Consider the following 25,382-nt stretch of genomic DNA (forward strand, 5'->3'; position numbering starts at 1 on the left):
TTATTTTAAGTTTTCTTTTTTATTTTTCCACTAAGTATTTATGCACACTTTAACCAACGAGCTGGAATAGCTCAGTTGGTTAGAGCGTGTGGCTGTTAACCACAAGGTCGGAGGTTCAAGCCCTCCTTCTAGCGTGAAAAGTAATGGATTTAGTTCTATTTATATTTACATTAATTACTTGTACAAAAGTTTTTATTTTAAGTTTTCTTTTTTATTTTCCACTAAGTATTTATGCACACTTTAACCAACGAGCTGGAATAGCTCAGTTGGTTAGAGCGTGTGGCTGTTAACCACAAGGTCGGAGGTTCAAGCCCTCCTTCTAGCGTGAAAAGTAATGGATTTAGTTCTATTTATATTTACATTAATTACTTGTACAAAAGTTTTTATTTTAAGTTTTCTTTTTTATTTTCCACTAAGTATTTATGCACACTTTAACCAACGAGCTGGAATAGCTCAGTTGGTTAGAGCGTGTGGCTGTTAACCACAAGGTCGGAGGTTCAAGCCCTCCTTCTAGCGTGAAAAGTAATAGATTTAGTTTTATTTTATATTTACATTAATTACTTGTACAAAAGTTTTTATTTTAAGTTTTCATTTTTATTTTTCCATTAATCATTTATGCACATTTTAACTAACGAGTCGGAATAGCTCAGTTGGATAGAGCGTGTGGCTGTTAACCACAAGGTCGGAAGTTCAAGCCCTCCTTCTAGCGTGAAAAGTAATGGATTTATTTCTATTTATATTTACATTAATTACTTGTACAAAAGTTTTTATTTTAAGTTTTCTTTTTTATTTTTCCACTAATTATTTATGCACATTTTAACTAACGAGCTGGAATAGCTCAGTTGGTTAGAGCGTGTGGCTGTTAACCACAAGGTCGGAGGTTCTCAAGCCCTCCTTCTAGCGTGAAAAGTAATGGATTTAGTTCTATTTACATTAATTACTTGTACAAAAGTTTTTATTTTAAGTTTTCTTTTTTATTTTTCCACTGATTATTTATGCACACTTTAACTAACGAGCTGGAATAGCTCAGTTGGTTAGAGCGTGTGGCTGTTAACCACAAGGTCGGAGGTTCAAGCCCTCCTTCTAGCGTGGAAAGTAATAGATTTAGTTTTATTTTATATTTACATTAATTACTTGTATAAAAGTTTTTATTTTTAAGTTTTCTTTTTTATTTTTCAACTAATCACTTATACACACTTTAACCAACGAGCTGGAATAGTTCAGTTGGTTAGATCGTGTGGCTGTTAACCATAAGGTTGGAGGTTTAATAAACCCTCCTTCTAGCGAAAAGTATTAAATTTGGTTTTATTTATATTTCTGTTAATTACTTACACAATCTGTTTTTAATTTTTAAGTTTTAATTTTTATTTTTCCACTAATTACTTATACACGCTTTAGAAAATAAGTGAGAATAGAGTTGTTGGTGTTGAATCTCGAATTTTGATGATGACGTCAATTGTCATTTGTTATCTAATCCATATGTTGAGATAAGTGTGCAGGATTAATTACGATGAAAGTAAGACATGCAGCAGGAGTTGCGCCGGAGTCAAGACTATGATCACGTTGGGAGTTCGAGAGTTCGATGGAAGTCCGGACGGTCGTCGGAGGTTCTGCGGGAACAAATCCGAGAAGTCCAGGAGTTTGCCAAAAGAAGCTCGTCGGAACTCGCCAAGTGGATCGTCGCAAGTCCAGGAGTTTGCCGGAAGTCCGTAGGAGCATCGCCGGAGGTCCGTCGGATGTTCGCCGGAAGCTCGCTGGAAGAAGCGATTGACGCACCGGAGCAAGCTGTAGTAAAAGTCTTAAGAATTGTCGTAGTTAGCACGAAGATTAAGTTAGAAATGAGAGGTGATCCCATTAACTTAATCTAGAGGCAATTGGGCCCTTGAAAGAACCAAATTGGGCCGAATGGATTAACCCATTCGGACCCAGATCTCATGGCCAGAGGTGGCATCGCCTGGGTCGGTGGTGGCACCGCCCAGGGCTCAGCCTCCGAGCGAGACTGGGCGGTGCAACCGCCTGAGCTCGGTCTTCGAGCTCTGCCAAGCGATGCAACCGCCCTTGACAAGCGGTGGCACTGCCTGAGCTCGGTCTTCGAGCTCTGCCAGGCGGTGCAACCGCCCCTGACAAGCGGTGGCACCGCCCAGAGGCTCAGTCTTTAAGCTCTGCCAGGCGGTGCAACTGCCAGACCTCGGAATTTCGGGAGATGACAGTTTTGAGCTCCAAATTCAAACTGGTTTAAGACCTATAAATACCCCACTCTTTTAGCAATGAAAGAGCAACAAAAAACCATCAAAATCCTGATCTTACTCTATGATTCTTAGAGCTCAAAAGTGTTGTATGAGTTAAAAGTTCTTCTCCCTCTTTTCTTCCAAGTTATGATCTTTCAAGAGAGGAGAGAAAAGTTTATAAGGGTTGTCTCCTAAGCCCGTCAAAAGGAGTGAATCTGTAAAAGGGTGGTTGGCCTTTGCCTATTGAAGGAAGGCTTCTAGTGGACGTCGGTGACCTCGTCGGAGAAGGAAGCCAGAAGTGGATGTAGGTCAAGCTTGACCGAACCACTTTAAAATCGCTGAGTTCTCTGGTTTGCATTTACTTTGAGCAGATTATCTTTACTGCAAGCCTCCTCAATAGCTATTATCTTTACTTTTATGATCGTGTTTCAAAGTTCAGTATTTTCCGAATCGGTGTAAAGACGTAAATCTATTTTTTCGTACGAACATTATATTTCAGTTTACGCTTACATTCCAAATTCCATCATATCTGCAAACTGCACTCACAAACTTGCTTTAGCTACGTTTTGCTTGATCACAAGTTAAAGTGATTTACGAATCTGGTTTTCTATCGAAATCGCTCTTATCACACGTTCGATTTTCATTGCAGTAATTCACCCTCCCCTCTTAGTGCTCTTGATCCTAATAGTTGGTTACAACATATAACTAATAAACATAAGGTTGGATGTTCAAGTCCTCATCCTAACGTAAAAAATCTTATTTTTGTTTCGAAAACCAAAACTTCACCTAGTTCTCGAGCACAAAGAATGTTTTTTTTATTTTATAAATCAAAACATTACCTGGTTCTCCATCGGTATCTTAGACTGGGTTATTGCAGATTTAGTTTTATTTCTATTTTTCCACTAATCACTTATACTTGATCTTGAGATTTTAAATTTTCATTGTCCTCGATGGTTCAAAACTTAAAATCTTTGGTATGTTAGATTAATAGTTGTAGAATTAGTTTTCTTTCTATTTTTCCACCAATCACTTATATTTGATCTTGAGCTTCTGAATATTTATTGTCCTCAGTAGTTCAAAACTTAAATTTATGGTATGTTAGACCGATAGTTGCTGTAGAATTAATTTCATTTCTTTTTTTTGCCAATCACTTATATTTGATCTTGATCTTATGAATTTTTATTGTCCTCCTAGCAAACAAGTTTTTTTTTAATTTCTAAAATCAAAACATCATCTAGTTCTCGTTTGGTATGTTAGACTAATATTTGATCAAGGATTAGTTTTTGTATTTTTCATAACTGCATATGTTTGATCTTAAACTTCTGAATTTTTATTGTCCTCAGTAGTTCAAAACTTAAATTTTTGGTATTTTAGACTGATAGTGGAATTAGTTTTCTCGCTATTTTTCCACTAATCACTTATATTTGATCTTGAGCTTCTAAATATTTATTGTCCCTAAATGATTCAAAACTTAAATTTTTTGTACGTTAGACTGATAGTGTCTGTAGAATTAGCTTCCATATTTTTTTTTTCACTAATCACTTAGATTTGATCTTGACCGTCTAAATTTTCATGGTTGATTTCATATAATTTTTCATAATTTCATATAGTTGAATTAGTTTTATTTCAATTTTTCCACCAATCATTTATATTTGATCTTGAGCTTCTGAATTTTTATTGTCCTCCTTGCACACAAGTTTTCTTTTAAATTTCTAAAATCGAATCATCAACTAGTTCTTGATTGGTATGTTAGACTGATAGTTTCTGTAGAATTAGATTTTTTTTATTTTTTTATAATTGCTTATATTTGTTCTTACACTTCTGAAATTTTATGGTATGATAGACTAATAGTTGAATTAGTTTTATTTCTAATTTTCCATCAATCACTTATATTTGATCTTGGGCTTCTGAATATTTATTGTCCTCACTAGTTCATTTTTGTTGTACATTAAACTGACAGGTATTGTAGAATTAGTTTTCACTCTATTTTTTCGCCAATCATATTTGATCTTGATCTTCTGAATTTTTATTGTCCTCCTTCTGTCACAAGGATTTTTTTTAAGATCAAAACGTCACCTAGCTCTCGATTGGTATGTTAGACTGATAGTTGTTGTAGAATTATTATTATTTTTTAAATTTCACCAATAGCTTATATTTGATCTTAAGCTTCTGAATTTTTATTGTCCTCGGTAGTTCAAAATTTAAAATTTTGAAATCATATAATAGATTTTTTTAAGAACTCAGCATATAGCTTATTCTATATTAACTTCAGCTTTTTGTGCCCTGCTTTCCTTGTTTCATCATCATGTATGCCTGAACATCACGAACTTTAGCTATGCCAAATCAGAATGGTAAAGAAGACTAACACAGAATGCCAAATCTGAAAAATGCTTTAGCAGCCATTTAACATTTACTTTAGAACAAACAGCTTGTAAGCTAACTGGCAATCGAACTGTTGAATGTGTCTGTGATTAGTAGGAACAGATAAGGGTTCTGGCAGATACTAGCATGGCAGCTCCTTGTGCTTGTCTAGGGACAATAATGTTATTTGCGCCTGCTGTAATGCTTCCTTGGAAGAAATGAATTCCCTGCTGCACAACACTATAACACCAAATTTGATTTGATTCAAACAACTCAAGAACGAGGCTGATAGCAATCTGATATCCACCTCTCTTTGCAAGAACTCCGGGGGTGGTCGAGGCTGCAGCTCTGTTTTACCACCATAATAGGTATGTCTGTTAAAGATCTCTCCTGATCAACTATACAGTTTGCTGGATGATTTGTGAATCTCAGTTATGCAAGGATGTCTTAACAAACATTATTATTATAGATAAAAATTGATTTTTATTTAACTCTGTCATGATCTTTGAAACTCTTTCTCTCATGACTTGAGTCAATTGAATTCTCTATTTTACCAAACATCCATTACTTAACTTAGGGTTTTTATTTAATTTTATTTTTGATATATGTGGCCTAAGTCTCACCAACAACAATTTCTTTTTTAATTTTAATTTTGGAGTATGTGGCTTATCTGTCTTACCAAACATTGTTATTATAGATAAGATATTGAATTTTATTTATCTCTGTCTTGATCTTTGAAATTTTTTCTCTTACCATACATTGGTCTTGTAGATTGATAATTGTTGTCGAATTATTGTTTATTTTTGAAGTCTGTGACTTGAGTCTATTTGAATTATCTGTCTTACCAAACTTGATTATGATAGATAAAATATTACTTTTTTATTTAACTCTAGACTGATCTTTTGAATTATAATGTCTTCCCATACATCACTTGAATTAGGCTTCATGATGGATTACAGCTTAACATTTTAAAGATAAAACATCCTCTAATTATCATAGTTTCCTACTATGCACAGAAACCGTGATTTTTCTTATTTCATTTTTCTGAACTTTTGTTGATCTTTTTAATTGTATTGTGTTACCAAATATTAATATGATAACTGAAAATTGTTGAATCAGCTTTGAGTTTCTAAATAACCAATTTTAGAACCAACCATTATCTAATTATCAATCGATGCGATGAATAGATAGTTTAGTCTTATGGTTTCCAACTAAGCACAGAAACTAGCTCAGTTACAACTATAATTAATAATGGGGATTAGAGATCAATAAGTTGTCGATTGTTATGTTATAAATTACTGTATTATTTTTAATGATAAACAATGAAGACAGGGCTTTGATCCTTGATCCTAGAACCTGGTAGTCACAAATTCATTACTGGATAAACAAGTTAGCAATTTCTATCGATTTAATTTTTCCTGCATTTACCAACTTCGATATCCAAGTCTTGCAATGTCTATCAATCGGTTCCATAAATCCATAGTTCAATCAATGTCTATCAATCACTTTACCAGTGGATGAACAGGATAGATTCAAGTTTAAACAATCTCGCTCGAAATAGTCATTTAAAAAAAAAAATTAATCTTTTGCATTTCTCGAATTTTATTTTCAATATCATACATGGCATAATTGCAAATTGGGAAGGAGGACATGGTCGGATTAGAGTCTCTAATCATTGGCAATTGGCATACACGACCGGAGAAAACTAAAGCGGATCGAGGTTGATTTATCTATCTCTTCCTTTTAATAAGGAAGGAAGTACTCAAGGCGATCGATCGTTCCTTCCTTGCGTAGGCTGGCTGTCCTTAACATAAGTTACCTCGAGCTATTATTTCTAAAAGATTTGATAGCATCTTGGGCAGTCTTTGATGGGTCAATGATTCGGGGGATAGACATTGGTTGAGTCGGAGCCGGATCTTAGAGATATGATTAACAAGGGAGTTGGGTGAGAATGTTCATCCCCACACATAATGAGCCAATATTGAGTTTGATATCTTTCAGACTTGGACGCGAGAGAACAGATATGATTAACAAGGGAGTTGGGTGAGAATGTTCATCCCCACACATAATGAGCCAATATTGAGTTTGATATCCTTCAGACTTGGACGCGAGAGAACAGATATGATTAACAAGGGAGTTGGGTGAGAATGTTCATCCCCACACATAATGAGCCAATATTGAGTTTGATATCCTTCAGACTTGGACGCGAGAGAACAGACGTCTGAGACCCAAAGAACCAAACCGGAACGAGATAAGCACGCACCCGCACTGGTTCGTTGCCTCCTGACGTGCCGGCAACCGACGGTGGAAATCCCTGGGCGGCCTGCGGGATGCGTGGCGCGCCTACCGTGCGGACGAAGTCGAGGTGGGGGCACCCGAGCGTGACCTGTGCGGTGGGAACCGAGAACGACAACAACCGAGGCGAAGCTAACAGAGATACAGATGGATGATGACAAGCTTCCCTCGTTGGGATCTCTCGGGCTGGGACCTCTCTCACGCCCACCACCACACGTCCCAGATCTCCTTCCTCGTGTGGCCACTCCCACCAAAACATCCCCTCAAACCCTCACACTGCCCTCCTCAGCTCCCTCCTTTACCTCCTCCTTAAAGCACAACCACATTCAAGCAGACGAATTGTTATAAAAGAGTGTGGCCAACGGCGACGCTTCCTTCTATGTTTACAAATACAATGCAAACCAAGAAGGTATAAAATAATCTCGCCCCTCTTCCTCCCGTCGATGAGCCCAACCCCCTCCAAGAAATCCGCCGACGCCGCCGCAGCCGCAGCCACAGCGACCCAAGCCCGGTCGTCCGCAACCGGCCTCGGCGGTGGAGGGGGCGGCGCGGGCATGCGGCTCATCGTACCTCTCCAGGGCGTCGTCCAGGGTCGCGGCGGCCTCGTCCTCGGCACCCTCATCCCCTGCGCCCTCTTCTACTTCCTCCAGTTCTACCTCAGGCGCAACCGCTCTCCTCCTCCTACTTCGCCGCAACCCCCCGCTGCCAACGGCCCCGATCTCCCCGGCATCGTCCGGTCCTCCTCCCGCAACTTCCTCTCCGCCCGCGGCTCCTCCGGCCACGCCGCCGTCTCCTCCCGCGCGGCCTCGATCGCCAGATCCGGCGATTCGCCTTACTTCGTCGGGACTAAGAAGTGCTCCGAGGACCCTTACCATCCCGTCGATAACCCCGACGGCGTCATACAGCTTGGGTTGGCCGAGAACCGCGTAGCTTTCTTTTACCCTAGAAAAACTGTCATCTTTCTTCTTCCTTAAAGTGTTTTTTACCCGTGAGGAGTTTCTTATCGATTGTTGTTGGTTTGCTGCAGTTGTCTTTGGATCTAATTGGGGACTGGCTTGCGAGAAATGTGACGGATACCCTACTCGACGAGCGGCAGGGTGGGCTGAGCATCAGCGGATTGGCGACGTACCAGCCTTTTGATGGGTTGGTGGAATTGAAGATGGTGAGCAATCGACCTCCTTTCACCGCACTAGTTTAGTTGTTTCTCCTCCTGCTTCACGCTCGATTTTTCTGTGGTAAAACCAGAATTTTCTTTTCTTTATTGCTTCACAACTTCTGCGGTCTCATCAGTAGTCATATTAGTCTGATTTAAATCACTTTGCTCTGCTGGTCAATATGAAAGTTCAGATCTTTTCATAGATTTTTAGATTATTACAGGTTGATGTTCAAGTAATGCTTAACTTATGTTCTAAGATTTCTTTTTTTTTTAGTCAGAATGAAAACTTTTAGTTTTCCTGCAAGTTCACCTTCCTTTTAAGCTGCAAGTTCCGTGGAAATTTTTTTATGCATGAACACATAAGACGTCTCCAAATTTTAATCAACTCAGTGGGGGGGACAAAAGAGTTTGCCATTCATCTTTGCCAATTTTCAAACTTTTGCTAAAGTTAAGTGGTTTTCATCCAAGGAGGAGTCATCTTTTTCTATTAGAGGAATTCACCTGAAAGTTCCTTCTTGCCATCTTGCAAAACATTTGGTGGAAAATAAGTTCAATCTTACGGAGAGAGGAAGAAAAAGGCATTATTTTCTTTTGTAAAACATAAGAAAAAAGAGCCTGCGCCCTAAAGTTCTTTCCATGCAAGGAAGAATGGGTTGGGGGAATAAAGAGAAATACATGGAAAGAGAAGTCACTTCTCCAAGCAATATTAATACCAAGTGGAAATCAACTCTGTTTTCACAAAAGGTTTTCATATCTTCAGCATGAAGGAGGGTGTCTTTGGAAACACTTCTGGGAAATGAGTTGATATTTATGAAATTACCTATATTGTGTAATCAAAGTCGGAAAGTCGAACTCAGAAGTAAAAGCCTTTATTCACTTTTGAGAGTCAACTATGCATACCGAATACCAAAACAACAAAGAAGGCAGGCACGGGATTTGATTTTTAGCATGAGAAGGACAGCACAAACATCCTTCGAAAAATCACTGCTGCCATCTAGTTTTAAGTAGCTTTCTAATGATAGTGTTGACTTACATGGAAGATAAGATTACACTAAGTTGTTTTAAGCTTCACCTTTTAGTTAAAATTGTTAGCTTTTCCCACTTGCATTATTCTACAAATTTCTTTATGGATGTCTTTTTTTCCGTAAGTATTAAAACCATGAGCAGTCGATAGGGTGCATGATTCTTAAAGAATTTAGCTTTCGGGATTACCGGAGTTGGTGCTTTACTAGGTAATCACGTGTCGGTTTCTACTGAAGAAGTTACATAAATGTCATAAATGTAGCTTGGGTGGTCAATAAGGTATCTGCAATTATTACGAGATTTTTTTGTAGGTTTTGCAAATATCTGGCAAAGGATTTTTCATAACATTACTAGCTGCAGCTATCATATTTGGTTTGTCGATGATGCCTCAATGTTGTGATGATTATCCCATATTGCTTTTACTATCTTCTTTTGTTGTTTCAGGATGCATAACTTAGTTTAAGAAACATTTTATTTCACCCTAAAAGATGTGGGCATGATATGCATCAATTAACAGACAGTCAGGCTGATGGTTGTCTTCTGAAGCATGTATTCAATTATATGATTGTAATTAGCGTTCCAGTACACACTGGTGGTGGATTCTTTGCTCATCCATTCCCCTTCTGAACATGCTGTGTGTTCTTCTCTTTAGCCATGTTTTATATGATTGGGCTATTTTAATTGCCGGGATATCTAATGAAGCAATAATAACCGAGAGAAAGAAAAATATCTTGGAAGTGTTACGTGTAAGCATTCATTTCGAAAAGGCAGGTGATCTTGGCGTACTGCTTATGTTTGTTGAATATGATTATTTAGACTTCTCTCTGTTCTATCGTCTTACTAGACCTAATTGTATGTTCTTTATAGGATTGATCTTGGAAAGATTTTGTAATATCATACTCATGTTTACTTTTTGATAGGCTGTGGTTGAATTTATGGGACAAGTCATGCAAGGGTCAGTCTCGTTTGATCCATCGCAAATAATAATGACAGCTGGCGCAACTCCAGCAATTGAAATTCTCAGTTTCTGCCTGGCAGATGCTGGAAATGCATTTCTTGTTCCTTCACCGTATTACCCAGGGTGACTTGCTTGTTCCACCAAAAACTTGTCTCCATGTTTCATACTGAGACATTTTTACAATTTTAGTATTTTGACGTACAGGTACGACAGGAATATAAGATGGCGAGCTGGCATAGAGTTGATACCTGTTCCATGTCGAAGCACTGACAACTTTGGTTTAAGTATTCCTGCACTCGAAAGAGCATACAATCAGGCAAAAATGCGAGGTGTCAAAGTGCGAGCTGTTCTTTTCTCAAACCCCTCCAACCCTGTGGGCAATCTTCTGCACAGGGAAACATTACGAGACCTTCTTGACTTTGTTACGGAGAAGGGCATTCATGTCATTGCTGATGAAGTGTTCGCAGGGTCAACCCATGGTACTGAGGATTTTGTGAGCATGGCGGAAGTTTTAAACACAGATGAGTTTGATAGAAGCAGGGTTCACATAGTATATGGCTTGTCAAAAGATCTCTCCGTCCCAGGCTTTCGGATCGGTCTCATCTACTCTTTTAACGAACATGTCATTGCGGCTGCCTCGAAGCTGGCAAGGTTCTCCTCTGTTTCTGTTCCAACCCAGCACTTGCTCATCTCGATGCTTAATGACACTAAGTTCATCACACAATATATCAAGACGAACAGAGAGAGACTCCGAGTAATGTATGCATTGTTAGTGAATGGCCTTAAACAGTTGGGTGTTGAGAGTGTCAAAAGCAGTGGTGGTTTTTACTGTTGGACGGATATGAGCAAATTTATGAAATCATACAGTGAGAAAGGGGAGCTTGAGCTATGGAAGGAGATGCTTAATGTGGCTAAGATTCATTTAACACCTGGAACGGCATGCCATTGCATTGAACCTGGATGGTTTCGTTTATGCTTCACAACATTGACTGAGAAGGATGTGCCTGTAGTTTTGGAACGCATCAAGAGAGTTGTTGATAACCATTGAGTCTACTAAAGCAGAAAGGTAGAGGTCTTTGGTACAAAGATGTTCATAAGGCTGGAAAGTCGATCACATCCAGTCTCTTTCAGTAGTCTCGTATCCTCTCCAGGGTTGTCATCAATTTTGGTAGTGTAGGCTTCGCTTCATGCTTCTCTTCTCCTTGCTGATGTAACTACATCAAGGTGCACCACTACTCGTGCAGAGACCTCTTGGTGAAGAGATTTCTTTTCACTTACCAGCTGCTAATATATGCTCTCATCTTGTTACCATTTGCAATGAACGGAAAGCATGTAAGCACCCTCTTCTTTAGGTAATCCTGTGATGGACAAATTGGTTTAGAATGTGAGTATAATTTCCATATCTTTCATTACTTGTCTATTATGTCAGTAATGTGGAAGTAAAGAAGAGGTTTTTAATCTGATGCTTGTAATGGTAGACAGGTTTATTAGCCTACACGCAATGGATCATTTTGGCAAGTTAATGCACCCATTGCACTCTCCAAGGATGATGGATGGATATACTACAAGCAATCATTTACCTTTGGGTGCTCTCTCTTCCTGCCTTCGTTTTGCTTCCTTCTGCAGCTTAGCTTGCGACTCAGCAGTATGAGCTCCCCGAGTGTCAGCCCCCTCCTTGCCATGCCTGCGTGTTCGCTGCTGCATTGGTTTGGGCCACGGCGAGCAGCCACAGCAGATGGAGCTTCGTCTTCCCCGCTGGGCAGCGGGAAAAGGAACTGAATCACCGAAGTGTCTGTGCCCACCTCCGCTGCCTCTGAGCTGCTCGAGCTGCTGTGCCCATCCGTTCCCGATACAGAGTGCCAGTCCTCGTTCCGGTAGGAGCCGTTCTCGCTAAAGCTCTCCCACGCAGCAGTCACATCAGCGAAAGACGGGTCTGCTTTGTCGTCCTTCTTGAAAGAAAAGGCTTCGAGGTAAGAATCCATGGCGCCTCCCTCCGTTTCATCGACGAAGGGATTCAGGGGACCAGACCTCTCATCGACAAAAGGGTTCAGGTGACAGCTCGACGCAGGACGAGGATCCAACCCATTCAGATCGCCGGCAGTCAACAAGTCCGGCACGGTGGGAGGAATCTGGATTGGCTTCCCGGGCTTCTCTTCCCATTCGAAGGGGACGGAAACCACGAGTCTCGTCGGCGGCGAAGACGAGATCACGGGGACTCTCTTCGGTACGCCGGGTTTCTCTTCCCAAAGATACGGGACGGTGATCTGCTGCTTCTCTCGCTGCCGAGGACGCGACGCAGAGGACTCCTCACTCTCCTCCGCCATGGTCGGTAGGTTCGAAAACTCGTTGCATGCTCGTCCACGCCGTGGACACGAGTAGATATAGGAAAAGCTTTGTTGGATTCGACGAAGCTGTTCCACGATCGAAATGTTCTCGCTCAACTGTACCAATTGGCGTGGCCATAGCCATCGCAGACCCAACCCACTTTCCCACCTGCCCAAATTAACAGTTACGACACTAAAAAAAGGGCAAAATTTCAAGTAGGTTTAGTTATATATCGATCGATGTTGGATCATATAAATTCATATTCATTATTTTCTTAAATGATTTCCGATGGTATACATCGATATATCAGTGTATAAACATTATATTATCGGTGCCAATTATTATTATTATTATTATTATTATTTGATTGAAGTTAAAATCCTTCTATATTTTTACTCTTTAAACTTCCAGCTATCATAACTACTCCACATTAAAATAAGGGTATGTGATGGTTGATGTTCTCTTGGAAAACACCTTTGCTTTGGGGAGAGATTTTTTGGAGTCATCGAATGCTCCGATTAAAGGTACTTTTAATTAAGATGTATTCCTCTCACTTCACTTAAAGGTGCTTTTAATTTGAAATAAAAGGCATGTAAATACTTAAAAAGTAAACTTTATATTTGTAAGATCATAATATTCTAGAAATATAATAATTCTTAAGAGTTTTAATTATTTTTTTAGATTCTGCTTAATTTTAAAGGGATTAAATACGAAAATATCTATTTATATATGTAATATTTAATTATTTTTCCCCCGAAAAACATTATAAATATGCATTTCCTCGCCAACTCAGATCGGAGTCGAACTACTCGCTACGAGGATCGGGTTTGATCGAAGGAATCGTGAGCCTGCTGCCGGTTCGGGCTGGGATTGAGCCGATTCGATAAGACGGTCGCGTGTGATGACAATTTGGGTTTCAGAGACGAGGAATCAGCGGTCCTCTCTCTCTCTGCCAGCCATACTTCTCGGGAAGTGGCGCCAGCGATGGCCGTGGAGTCCCACGGCGAAGCCGCCGCTAAGGCGGATGCGTCGGCGGCGTCGAGCCCGTCGGTCCCCAAACCGGTTGTGACCCCAGAGGACGAGATCCGTGCGGTGGCTCGCAAGTTCTCCGATCAGCCCGTCCAAAACCCCGATCCCGGTGTCTGGGCCGTCCTCACTGCCATCTCCAAGAACGCCCGCCAGCGACCGCAGGTGCGGTGCCCTTATTTTATCTCTTTCATCGCCGCCCTTTTCTTCCCCTATCTGAGAACAACGATTCAAGAATCTCAACCCTAAACCCAAAACCTAGGTTTTTGTTGGCCAACATTGGCATTGCGTCGAAATAGCTCGGAGGATGCTGCCTGTTTTCGTTTATGCTGGTTAGAACTCTTGTTGTGTTGGTCAAGATTCTTTCATGAGGTGGAATAGCTGGACGATGCTGTTGACTTAAAGTCATTGTCTTTTGTTTCAAACCGTAAAGGGTTTGACTTTATTAAGTCGATTACTGATCTTTCTAATAATCTTTCAACTGAAATAACTAATATACTTTATCCCATTAGCACTGTGTTACAGAGGGTTTCATCATCTTACATTTCGAGCACTGTATAATAACTGGAGTTAATTGTTTGGGTAATAATTCTCACTCTGCTATGAAAAAGGTTTATATTTTGTTTGCCCAAATCCTAACTCATGTATTAGTACATAATATTTGGTTTGCGAGAAAGGCTAAGAAGTCAAGAAATGCAGTTAGCTTTCTTTTGTTTTTGTTGATTTTTTTTTCATGACTATTGTTTAATTAGTAATGGTTTAATGTTATCATCGAAGGGAATGAATATTCTTTTGAGTGGGGATGAGCACTGCTTGGGCCGATGCGTAGAGGATACACGCTTCCAAATTAGTGTGATTGCCGTCAGTGCAAATCATTGCAAAATATTTAGGGACAGAGTAGCAGCTGCAGATGCCAAGCTTGATCCTACTGCCTTGGTGCCAGTTTTCTTGAAGGACACCAGGTTGTAAACATGTTAAACAAGGGAGATTCCCAGTTCCAATTTAACATATAACTATGTGGATGATTCTTTGTGCAGTCTTTAATTGCTTCTGGCTTTGCAGTACGAATGGGACATTTCTCAACTGGACAAAGCTAAGAAAACAGTCTCCTCAAGCTAGACTTCAGCACGGGGATATAATATCATTCATTGCTCCTCCTCAAAATGGTAACATACTATGATGTTATACAAAGAAGTTTCATTTTCAGCCATTGTCACAGCATGAATATTACACTTTTTCAAGTTGTGGTTACTCTTAAGTTGAGGTGTTCTTCTACATTTTGTAAAAACTTGTATAATACCATTTATTTGCTTACTTGTTTGCCTGCATTTATCTCAAATGTATCTTTAATTATTTATCGATGAACTGGGATGGTCCCATACTATGTATTCTTTTATGTTGCAATGCAGCTCATATTTTTCAGTTAAACTGTTATTATCAGACAAGTGGAAATATCCAATGACTTGGGAGCGATATTCCCAGGAGTGTAGGCTAGCAGATATAATGGAAGGTTCTTGATGCAAAACTATGTAGGATGGTTCAAGATGAAGTTTTTAAAAGATTTGAGTAGATGATTTCATAACTATTAGGGACAATAAAAATGGGAAGTTGCTTGTTCTTGTTGTGACAATTAACAATATAAATGTAGCTACAGAAGTTGCTGCTACCAATGATTTCAATAGGCGTTCGGGCACTCGCTTCGTGAGGGCCTGGGTTAAACCAGGCGACCGAACCAGCGTTTTAGGTCTGGTTCGGTCTCCGGTGCTTTAGTTGGTTCAATCGAACTGATATCAGCTGTCGCTGCCCAACCCTAACCCTGGTCGCGTTCACGCTACCGCTGCTCGCTGTCGCTGCCGTTGCCGCTGTCGCCGCTCCCGCTCCCACTACCATTGCCACTGTCGCCGCTCGCCGCTCTCGCTGTCGTTGCTCACTTTTATCGATGTCGCTGCACCCTCGGTCTTTCCTTACACTCCTCTTCCTTCTCCTCTTTCGAAAGTATACTGTTAACAGTAATGCATTTGTATTTATTAGATTAATAATATATTATTTTGATTTTAATATTATTAAATAATTACATTTATTAATTATATTATATATTTTAATATTTTAGCGCCTCGGGCGTTTTTGGACCTTGGCACTTTTGGCGCCTAGCGTTTTTTAAATCATTGGCTGCTACTTTACATATCATTGATCCATATCTTAGGCAAATTCTTTTCTTTGTGCTTTAGATAAACCGATTTCTGCATGTATTAACAGCAAAGATATTAAGATCTCAGTTTAATGTAAATTGTGCCTGTTAACATTTTAAAATATATCTTTAGTACTTAGGTTTATTGGGCTATATCCACATGTACAGTTCTCAGCTGGTTACTGTAATATCTTTTTTAATATCTTGCAATTGAATTCACAGTTTGATGGAAATATTTTACTACAGTTATGTGTTTATCTACAACAATTGCATTTGAATAGCATTGATGTTGCTCTATCATCTATAATTATTATTGCATGCCATTTTTTTGTTTTGTGTGCATTTATTTTTTCTTAGTTATTTTCCCTTTGCTTGCTTTATAGGTTCTGTACTATCAGGGATCATTTTGTGGTTTCCCTTTCATTGTGGTTTAATTTGTGTACATGCCTTTTCAGATAATTCCTATGCATTTGTATACAGAGAAGTGCATAGATCTTCATCTTTAGCAAATGGTTCGGCATTGAAAAGAAAATCAGGTAAGTAGAAGTGATTGATTGTGGAATTTAACATACTACCTAGATGGATTGATTTTTCTTGCTACCTATATTCATTCATGGATAAAGATTATTCGGTTGCAATTAGGAGTTCTTATTACCTGTGGAGCACTGAACTCTGTCGTGCTGCATTGTTTTTAATCTATGAAAAGCGGCATTTTGACCTCAGACCTTGGATAAGAATTCTAGAACGAAGTTTTTCCAAATCAGATCATCCTGATATCACCTGCTATTTGGATTAGGATTGGCTCCTCACAAGATCATTGGTGAATTGCTGGGAACAGATTGGAGTTAGAATCGGCTGATCCAACAGTATTATGCTATCTCAGAGTTGGTCCTGACTAAGGTTGTGAGGGTTCCTTTTCCTCGCAAAGGAAGTTAAGAATGTGGGAAAAAGGTAACACACGGTATAGACAATTCTATAGGTGTCAACGACAAGGTAGAATTAAATATCAACTTTTATGAGCAGTGATGGACACCTCCCATTAGTAGGCTAATTTCTCCGTAGTTTCTTGATATTTGATGTCACCTCATGACCTGGCAATAATTACCATAGAGCATATTAATGAAAAGTGACTCTTGTCAATCTTACTAGTTTTTCATTTCTGTCCAACTCCCTGTGTTATCCCCATTATTGCCATCTTTATTCTCCTCACGTCACCTCCTTATGCCTACTTGTATTCCCCATGATGATAGTGTCCCAACTCCCACGTGGCCCTGCAGAGTTAGTTTTGCTTTTGGGAATTTTTTCTGGTTTTGATCAGTTGTATAGCAGATTTCTTTTTGTCATATACATAAAGATGTAGGTGTTGACCATATTTTAATTTGGACATTCTGTATGGAATTTGATATTCAAATACTGGTACCTTTCAGTCACCGCTCTGTGTCAACAATAGTGCCAGTGATGTATCATTAGTTTGGGCTTGAAAGCAAGGGTCACCATGCCGATCAGAGGACATGCTATTCCAGAAAGGTGCCTGTCCAAGTGGCCTCTCCATGTCAAAAATAAAACTTAGGCATACTATTAGTTTAGATTTGGAAGCAAGGACTGTTGTACCAGTTGACATGCCTCAACACGATCTTAAGTGCACTGTGCCAGGAAGCTACCAGACACATGTAAGGCCAATTCTTATCCGGCACAGGGACCCTTGACTGGAATTCATGCTGTGCCAGAAATGTATCTGCAGATCACTGTGCCATGAAATGGTAATCCTTGCTCGAAAGTTTTATAACACTGTTGAAAATGGATACCATAGCTTAGCCATCATGTCTCCAGATTGTGATAGTGAACCATCTTAATGTGAAATCGGTGCAACTTAGGCCCCTTACAGGGTTCAGACCTTTATGTTAGTCCTTTTGGTTCTATTTTCAACATTTCATACTGTTGAGGCTTCCTCCTTTGGAGCCATCTTTCTTGTGATTATCATTTTCTTCTTATAAAGCTTAGTTTATGGTCACTGAATGATGCCTGTACGTATGATGCATGCATGTAATACTAAAGAGGAGTATGATACTGATAGCAAGAGGCTTAAAGGTATTGGCATTGGTGCTCCTGATGGTCCTATTTCACTTGATGATGTCCGCAGCCTTCAGAGATCCAACACGGTAACATTTATTATCTATTCAGAAATTCATGATTTTGGTTTTCTAACAAGCATTGATGAACAATTTAAACACACAGGAGCTTAGGCAGCAATTGGAGTCACATGTTCTCACTATTGAAATGTTGCGTGGTGAAAGCCGGTCACTGATGGCTCGTCATGAAAATGTATGCGCTTGTAGTATTTCTAGCTTTACATCCATCATTTTGTTTGTGTAAACAAATTTTGCATTCAACACTGAATAGTTTGGTGAAAATTATGTTATTTTCCCTTCATCTAAATTTTGGTTGTTACTACTTTGACATTGAAGATTATTTTCGCTGTATCTTTTAAGAATTAAATTCTATTTTCACTGTATTAGCTGATAAAATCTTTTTAATGTCCTGACTGTTTCAGTATCCATTTTCATTATGAAAAGATGGATGTTAATTTTTTTAAATGATGCATGTGATCTTAAAGCATTTACATTTCCTGGTGTTATAGTCTTTCCCAATGAACATGAAGCATGGTTTCTGTGTTGTAAAATGAATTTTTTTTAGAACTCACCAATTAAGTGGATGTTTTCAAATTTCTGTTTTGTAGCATGTCTAATGTTATCTATGGATGGGCAAAGAAATTAATTGGTGGTACAATCAACTTTCCTGTGATACAGGATGTAGCAATAATTTTTCAGTTGTATATTCCTGGTTTGCAGTTCCTGTTGGTTGCTAATGCATAGTACACAAGGTTTTACATACTTTACAGAGTAAGCTGATGCCACAATCCTCTTGACTCGAGCCATAATTCACTTATTCAATTTTCATCTTAAGTCTCAAAGTTCAACAATTGATACAATGATATCATGAGTAAAAAATGAGGTTAAAAACATGAAGTTGTGTTACATGGATTGGCTTATGATAAGCTTGCTAGCTATATAATGGAACCATACACTCTTTGATGGTCCAATGTGGTTGCTCATTTTGCTGTATACTTTAATGTACCTTTTAACATGACAAGAGATAAATATTAAGAGTAACGATGACTATCCTGGACCATGACTATTTTGCATCTGCACACTGGTGAGGTCTTTTCTGTTGCTGTTATTTATTGTAGACTGCTGTAGATAAAGACGAAATTTCACCGCTTAAAGTCAATTGTCAAAAACTTTGTTTACTGTAGCGGATCAGAACAAATTAAGTCTTCTTTTAATGTTTGTATGACTGATTGCTTTTTTTTTAAAAGGCTCAACGCTTAGAAATTTTCAATATCTCATGTTTGATCTCTATAGTTTCTGAAGTTTTTCTTTGTCAAAGTTTTCTAATTTTATGTTGTCCACAATGGACAAGGATGACTGTGCTGACAGTAATGACAGATATTGTAATGATCAAAATCATATACTAAGCTTTACATCGTCTATCCTTCTTATTGAAATTGAACTTGTAGGAGCTCAAAGAGCTGAAGGAAATGGTGTCAAATTCTTTCCTTGACCAAATTAAGGAGCTACAGAGTGTGTTAGATGAGAAGCAGAAAGAAATAGGTTCTCTTAATGCATTATCTGCTGAATTACGAAGCTCAGTGAAGGATCTTAACGAAAGACTTAGTGCATATATGCAATCACGTGTTGATGCTGATGAGATTATTCAGAGGTAAAATCAGAAGAGCATGTTAATTTCCCTTATCCTTTCCATGCTAGATTCAAGGAGAATCCAATTGTTCCCTTGCATGAAAATGTTGATTATTGTTTGTTTCTTTAAATCACAGTTTTGTGAATGTCTTGCCTTTGCCCAATTTCTTTTTGTTTCTTCTACCTATGTGACTATTCTTTTTCTACCTATTCATGATATGTATATACTGGATCCAACCATTTAAACCTGGACAGACAATGAGTCTATTGAAGTTTAGACTTTAGTGATATTTGCATGTCTAATTAATACATTTTCACTAAATTGATCATGGTTCACATGAGCAGGATAAGTTTGTGATTGACCATAGGGTTCTGGATTAGATCAGTGTTTCAGATGAAAGATAATTTACGAATTAACACAAAAATACTAAAAGAAAATTAAGATAGAGAAAATTATGAGCCATTTTATAACTTTATGTTCCAGAGTCAACCTTATGTCTATGTGAGAAGAATTGGATGGGGATAAGGCACATCAATGATAAAAGTTGACATTCTTTTATTAGTGCCCTTTTACTTTTTTTTGTGAAAAGCATGATACTGAATTACTCGTATAATATAATGTCATTTAGTCTTTTTCCTTGTCATGAAAAATGCTGCATGGTTTTAGAAATTTCCATGATCCTTTCGGCTTTCAGTACTTAGTTAAGCTTCTATTATCTGTCTCTTCTTTATTAAGACATGGCAAATCTGAGTCCAAACTGCTTTTGTAGTCAGAAAGCAACTATATCTGAAATTGAGGCTCGTTTAGATGAAGAAAGAAATCAGAGAAGGGGGGAGCGACAAAAGGCGGCAGCAGATCTGAACTCTGCACTGAAGAAAGCTCAACTCGAGGCCCAAGAGGAAATTAAGCGGCAGTCAGAGATTCATTTAAGACAACATAAAGAACAGCAAGAAGTTATCAATAAGCTGGAGGTCAGTGAAGTGTTCCTTTCTGTTATTTCCTGTGGGTTATATGCTTTGCCTTTTGAGAACCAAATTGACATTCTGTTAACAGTGGAACTTGCAATTTTTTCTTATGCCAGGAGTCTGAGAAAGAAAGTCGGTTGCTTGTAGAAACATTAAGATCAAAGCTGGTGATTCCTTGAATTTCATAGCATTTTTCTTTGATTATTGTGATGTATTTTCTTTGAGTTAAGACTTTTTTCCTTCCAATGTCTTGAGCAATAACTATGTGCTTCTTTTTGACAGGAAGATGCTAGGGAGAGCCTAGTTACGTCTGAAAAGAAAGTTAGACAACTAGAAATTCAGGTGAAGGATGAACAAGTCGCATTAATAAATAGCCGGAAGGTATGCTCAACTTGATAAGTGACGTTGTCCTAGGTCATCTTTTATAGTTCCCCGCTCTCAATCTATTTGTTTTCATTGTTCAAGAAAGTTATAACACAAAGTGAGAGTTGTTTTTACCCTTGTGTAGTTGGTGTTTATCATTGACTTTTCACTATATACCAGTTTGCTCAGGTTGAAGTCAGGGTTGGCATGTATCCTCACTGCCAACCATAAGACAGTCTGAGCTTGATTTTTCTTTATTGTGAATCATCATCTTAAGAGCTCTTATGTTCTCTGTCATTATTTTACAGAAATCAGAAGCGCTAGAGTCTGAGTTGGAGAAACTGAGAAAGGAACTAGAAAGTGAAAAGGTAGGGGTAATGTCTCTTTGTTCAGTGATTATCATTTGCACTGCACATGCTTTGTGTTTCATGAATTGTGCAACTATTATCTTTTAGACTGGAGAAAATTATCCACTTGCATATCTTTGCTTCATATTGTGAAAAATGTGCAGTTGCAAATTCCACACATTTAATGTCTAGAGTCTCTTAATAGTTATATCTGACCATCTATTGACTTTCCAAGAGTGCTTCTTTTCCTGGTTTCACCTGTTTCAGTCATGATGCCCTTTTTGGACTGAAAGCAATGTGCAAAATAAGTGCTGCTTTGAAAGATAGGTCATAGATAAGTATGAATTCCATCAGTGTGTCCTTTCCCCATTTTATAGATAACGGAATTCTTCCCACATAGGCCTTCTACAGCCATTAGCATATTACACATCTATTTAGTTAGCTATCTGCACTCGGTCCTCAACACTGCTGCTTCCTTGAAATTATATCCTCGTTTTGACCATGCATCTGCTTTGTGTTTTTTATGACCAACCCTCCTATTAATCACAAGCAATCCCCCAATTATGCATCAAAGACCTTAGTATTTACTTAGTCCTTGTAGTTTGTATACATCGTGGGTTTATTAAGCTGTACTTGTCATAGCAGAAACAATACAAATGTCCAATAGCCTTTGTTCTTCATGTCATGTTTTAATTGGTCATTTAAACACATTTGAAGTACTTATGTCAGTGTTTATCATTGTTTGCCGAATATGTCATTTTTACTTTCAGATACTTATTTCTGTGCAGTCTGATTAACCTTTGAACCTTAAGGCGCTAATTTCCATATTATTTTGGTTTATCTTTTGTTTCAAATAGGTGAAACCTTGGAAGGTTTCGGTGTCTTCTCTAAGATGATCTGATTTAAATTCTTCACCAAATTTATTGATGTGAAAAATCTACATGATATCATACTAAGTTGCTACAATCTTTCCTTCATACGACACATGGTTTCCCCACATAATGAACATATTTTGCTAACAATGTTCACTTTTCTACTCATGGTTTTAATATATGACTTTAAATCCAAATGTTCTCTGAAGCTTGATATCCCATTTATGTGTCATTTTCTTTCTCTGGCTGTTGTATTCTTGTGTATGCCGATGTGATTTTTGCCTTGGGCACTTAGTTGGGTAATTGTGCAACTTATAAACTCTGGCATGCAGATTCAAGTTTAATCTGAGAAATCAGTGTGCTGTTGTTAGCAGGTGGCCAGGGAAGAAGCATGGGCTAAAGTTTCAGCTCTTGAACTTGAGATAGCTGCTGCAATTCGTGATCTTTCAATTGAAAAGCAGAGGTTCCAAGGAGCCAGGGAAAGAATAATTCTGCGGTAAGCTTGAGAGTACATTTGTATTAAATAGGCATCAGCATACCCATTTAGGAACTAAAACTTCTGCAAAAAGGCATTAGAAGTTGACTAACAATCCTTAAGTTATGGGTTGTTCATGATGTACTTTAGGTGAAGGTGCCTGTTAGATGCTTGATTAGGTTTGTGTTTTGGCATCCTTTAAGGCAAATGATGAACATGTTGAGATACATATGAATTTTATTACCACTTGTTCCGTCTTTACTTTGTCATATGTTTTCTTTAGTATTGGTTGGTTTGCTTGCCGTTTGGTCACTTGGACAACTCTTTTGAATCAGTAATCGTCAAATTAGAGTTACACACAATTTGACTTGAATAATAATCCCTGATTTTCACACAATGCATGCTTATTCTATCGTTTCTAGCTCATCATTTATGTTGATGAGGTTGAGGGGTGTGGATAAAGATTGTTAGGCCATTAATGGTTTACTTTAATGGGCATCCTGAGCTGCTGTTATTTTGTACCACTTCCCTCCTGCCTGTATTTCTTTTTTTGTAAAGTACCATGGAAGAAACTTTAGAGAGGTGTTTATTCGGGCTATGATAGTCATTGTTCCCACATTACCGTGGTACTTTAAAAAATAGTTATGAGCTTGCTTTTGACTGATTGACTGGTTGAAACAAGTTTTATAGGAAATGAGAGGTTTTGTAGCACTAATATCTCAGGTGATGTATTACAATTGCTAGATTCTTCTTTGCGTGAATGTTTTTCTGCTTATGATATTTGCATTTCTCTCAAGATATATTACATCCCTGAATTACCTTCTGATTGCTCAATACAGGGAGACCCAGCTGCGAGCATTCTACTCCACAACCGAAGAAATCTCTTCATTGTTTGCAAAACAGCAGGAGCAACTCAAGGCAATGCAGAGAACTCTGGAGGATGAGGAACACTATGAGAATGCATCGATTGACATGTATCTAAAAGAAGTATCAACTGGAAATAACAATGCTGGTGGAAGATATGAGTGTAACAATTCAAGAGCTTCTGGTGCTTTTACTCCAAAGAATTCCCAAGCCATGAGTGGTAGCTCTGCTGATGAAGAAGTCAGCGCCACGGAGAAGCATGAGTGCAGCCTCGGAAGCCAAGGTGGCAACACCCAAGACTTGGAATGCAATAGTGCTGATAGGTCAGTTAAGGGGTTTGGATCAGATATTGATGGTGTTGGCACAGCTGTGGATCCTGAGGGTGATCCTACTGACACCGAACAAGTTCTGGGAACAGAGAGCCAAGCTGGCGATCCTGCTTTGCATAAATGCAGCAACCTGGGAGGAGAGACCATGCAGATTGATGATGATCCCCAAGTCCAAGAAAAGGTGGAACCTAATGGCAACCACACTGGTAGACCTGATGGTTGCTCACAGCAAGGACTACAGGATACTGAAACTGGGACAATAAGAACTGCTGATCTTTTAGCATCAGAAGCTGCTGGGAGCTGGGCTGTCAGCACCGCCCCTTCGGTCAACGGAGAAAATGAATCTCCAAGGAGCATGGGGAATGCTGATGCTGCTGGTGAGGACATAGCTGCTGTCGCCACTTTGCCACTCTGCTCTGATGGCTTTGCCGTGGGAAGTCAAAGTAATGTTGGTCCGGGCATAACTAAGCTGAGCAAAGAATACGAGGCACCTAATGCCATGATCCATAAAGCTCCACTTACCCGACTCGACGTTAGGCGGCTGTTTGAATGTCGTCCAGACCTGTCTGATGCAGAAACTGAGGGTAGCAACAACAGTGATGCCGATCATGACAATGGCCATAGCATCCATGACGTGGATAGCGATACTGATGGGACCGGAGATGATGAGAGGATTGATGACTCGGTTGGTTGATCATGTAGATACCACTGGAATGGCAGTACTAGTACTCTGCTGGTCCTTCTCCACTATAGATGTGTATACAAGTAGAATGTTAGTTAGGAGGACTCTTAGTTTTCCCTAATGGTATTTATGATTTCAGCCGGTGCTTAATGTACAGTGTTTGCTTCCTGTAAATCATAGTGTTTAACCCTGACTTGGAAGTACTTGAATATTTTTCCCTTTGATTCTATAGAGAAATATAATATTTTTGAGACATTGCATGTCTTCTCTATACCACAAGTATTCTGATTGAAGGTAGAGGATTTCTACCTCAACTTAAAGAGCAGGCAGCAATGGAAAATGCCCACTAGTTGCAACAGTGATTTCAAAAGTTGTAAGTTTGCTAACTGCTGGTTCAATTATTAGAATGCCTGCGTGTATTAATGATACTTGTAGTTGCAACAAAGACAAAGGAGTTGATGGATTGAGCAACAAAAAAAATTCGACAAAGGTGTCCTAACATGATGAAGTCTTATCCTTTGCATGATTAGGAGATTAGGAATTGTTAGTTTGTCGAGTCGAAGTGAGATATTACAGGTCATAGAGCGGTGAATAAAATATTAATTTTGACATCTACTAATTATATATTATTCTTTTATATTAAATTTTTTATAATTATAAAAATAACACATGTAGAAATGAGATGAAAATGATGAGTAAAAATATAATTTTAATGTTTCAATTATGTTTTTTATGATAGCAAGACGATGACGCCATGGGTTGTTGATGTGGTTGTGGTCGGTAAGAATGTTAAGAATTTTTACGGCTTATTGTCGAGGAAGGAGGATGATGAGGAGAGAGAGTGGCATTGAGGGGTGAGACAAAAGGAGAGGATAAAGAGGACAATGCAGATGCCGACACTTTGCATCTGCATTGGCATCACTTGGCAATTGCGTCAGCCCCGACGCATATGCAAAGTGGCGAAATGGCTACTCAATATTTACATTGGCATCGACACAGATGTAGATATAGAGCATCGCTCGACATCTATATCAGCGTTGACGTAAATGCAAATGTAGAGTATCGTTTGACATCTCCATCGGTGTCGACACAAAGAGTTGCGAGGAAGGGCGACATCGCTCTGCATCTGCATTAGCACCTATGTAGATACTGAGTGATCCTTTTGT

General features: G+C 38.9%; 3 protein-coding genes and 5 non-coding genes across 12 annotated transcripts; 7 read left to right on the forward strand and 1 right to left on the reverse strand.

The window, feature by feature from the left end:
• The first annotated feature begins 60 nt into the window (after positions 1 to 60).
• Positions 61 to 134, forward strand: TRNAN-GUU (transfer RNA asparagine (anticodon GUU)). Its single transcript has one exon. It is a non-coding gene; the product is annotated as a tRNA-Asn (tRNA).
• A 117-nt stretch (positions 135 to 251) lies between these two features.
• Positions 252 to 325, forward strand: TRNAN-GUU (transfer RNA asparagine (anticodon GUU)). The gene has a single exon. It is a non-coding gene; the product is annotated as a tRNA-Asn (tRNA).
• A 117-nt stretch (positions 326 to 442) lies between these two features.
• Positions 443 to 516, forward strand: TRNAN-GUU (transfer RNA asparagine (anticodon GUU)). Its single transcript has one exon. It is a non-coding gene; the product is annotated as a tRNA-Asn (tRNA).
• A 311-nt stretch (positions 517 to 827) lies between these two features.
• Positions 828 to 903, forward strand: TRNAN-GUU (transfer RNA asparagine (anticodon GUU)). Its single transcript has one exon. It is a non-coding gene; the product is annotated as a tRNA-Asn (tRNA).
• A 112-nt stretch (positions 904 to 1,015) lies between these two features.
• On the forward strand, positions 1,016 to 1,089 carry TRNAN-GUU (transfer RNA asparagine (anticodon GUU)). Its single transcript has one exon. It is a non-coding gene; the product is annotated as a tRNA-Asn (tRNA).
• Positions 1,090 to 7,151: 6,062 nt separating this feature from the next.
• Positions 7,152 to 12,669, forward strand: LOC135673715 (1-aminocyclopropane-1-carboxylate synthase 6-like). Of its 3 annotated transcripts, XR_010513430.1 has the most exons (5): positions 7,152 to 7,810; positions 7,912 to 8,046; positions 9,984 to 10,144; positions 10,226 to 11,405; positions 11,504 to 12,669. XR_010513430.1 is itself a non-coding variant. In XM_065182948.1 (4 exons), exons 1-4 carry the CDS (start codon positions 7,328 to 7,330, stop codon positions 11,067 to 11,069), a joined length of 1,623 nt encoding a protein of 540 aa, XP_065039020.1. In that variant the 5' UTR covers positions 7,152 to 7,327; the 3' UTR covers positions 11,070 to 11,430. The 3 variants fall into 3 exon arrangements, 2 of the variants coding, with proteins under 2 accessions (XP_065039020.1, XP_065039021.1); XM_065182948.1 differs by lacking the exon at positions 11,504 to 12,669 and having other exon boundaries at positions 10,226 to 11,430; XM_065182949.1 differs by lacking the exon at positions 11,504 to 12,669 and having other exon boundaries at positions 7,655 to 7,794; positions 10,226 to 11,430.
• On the reverse strand, positions 11,296 to 12,345 carry LOC103984880 (uncharacterized). Its single transcript, XM_009402446.3, has 2 exons — positions 11,602 to 12,345; positions 11,296 to 11,379 (listed from the first exon to the last, which is right to left on the reverse strand). Exons 1-2 carry the CDS (start codon positions 12,343 to 12,345, stop codon positions 11,296 to 11,298), a joined length of 828 nt encoding a protein of 275 aa, XP_009400721.2.
• Positions 12,670 to 13,156: 487 nt separating the features above from the next.
• LOC135673714 (uncharacterized) lies at positions 13,157 to 24,471 on the forward strand. Of its 3 annotated transcripts, none has more exons than XM_065182945.1 (13): positions 13,157 to 13,537; positions 14,150 to 14,334; positions 14,435 to 14,538; positions 16,016 to 16,096; positions 17,616 to 17,719; positions 17,796 to 17,882; positions 19,138 to 19,340; positions 20,089 to 20,290; positions 20,401 to 20,451; positions 20,567 to 20,665; positions 20,956 to 21,015; positions 22,238 to 22,362; positions 23,181 to 24,471. In XM_065182945.1, exons 1-13 carry the CDS (start codon positions 13,331 to 13,333, stop codon positions 24,226 to 24,228), a joined length of 2,556 nt encoding a protein of 851 aa, XP_065039017.1. In that variant the 5' UTR covers positions 13,157 to 13,330; the 3' UTR covers positions 24,229 to 24,471. The 3 variants fall into 3 exon arrangements, with proteins under 3 accessions (XP_065039017.1, XP_065039019.1, XP_065039018.1); XM_065182946.1 differs by having other exon boundaries at positions 13,158 to 13,537; positions 22,241 to 22,362; XM_065182947.1 differs by lacking the exon at positions 16,016 to 16,096.
• Positions 24,472 to 25,382: the final 911 nt, after the last annotated feature.

The sequence above is a fragment of the Musa acuminata genome, chromosome BXJ1-5 (assembly GCF_036884655.1).
Source record: "Musa acuminata AAA Group cultivar baxijiao chromosome BXJ1-5, Cavendish_Baxijiao_AAA, whole genome shotgun sequence".
NCBI lineage: Eukaryota > Viridiplantae > Streptophyta > Magnoliopsida > Zingiberales > Musaceae > Musa > Musa acuminata.

Excerpts from the sequence above, each read along its gene's own strand:
- LOC135673715 (XM_065182948.1), top strand. The coding sequence starts at position 7,328 with ATGAGCCCAACCCCCTCCAAGAAATCCGCCGACGCCGCCGCAGCCGCA. Across the intron at positions 7,811-7,911 it reads TTGGGTTGGCCGAGAACCGC|TTGTCTTTGGATCTAATTGG; the intron begins GTAGCTTTCTTT and ends GGTTTGCTGCAG. Across the intron at positions 10,145-10,225 it reads CCTTCACCGTATTACCCAGG|GTACGACAGGAATATAAGAT; the intron begins GTGACTTGCTTG and ends TTTGACGTACAG.
- LOC103984880 (XM_009402446.3), bottom strand. The coding sequence starts at position 12,345 with ATGGCGGAGGAGAGTGAGGAGTCCTCTGCGTCGCGTCCTCGGCAGCGA. Across the intron at positions 11,380-11,601 it reads GGAAGAGAGAGCACCCAAAG|GATTACCTAAAGAAGAGGGT; the intron begins GTAAATGATTGC and ends TGTCCATCACAG.
- LOC135673714 (XM_065182945.1), top strand. The coding sequence starts at position 13,331 with ATGGCCGTGGAGTCCCACGGCGAAGCCGCCGCTAAGGCGGATGCGTCG. Across the intron at positions 16,097-17,615 it reads GGCATTGAAAAGAAAATCAG|AGGAGTATGATACTGATAGC; the intron begins GTAAGTAGAAGT and ends GTAATACTAAAG. Across the intron at positions 19,341-20,088 it reads GCTGATGAGATTATTCAGAG|TCAGAAAGCAACTATATCTG; the intron begins GTAAAATCAGAA and ends CTGCTTTTGTAG.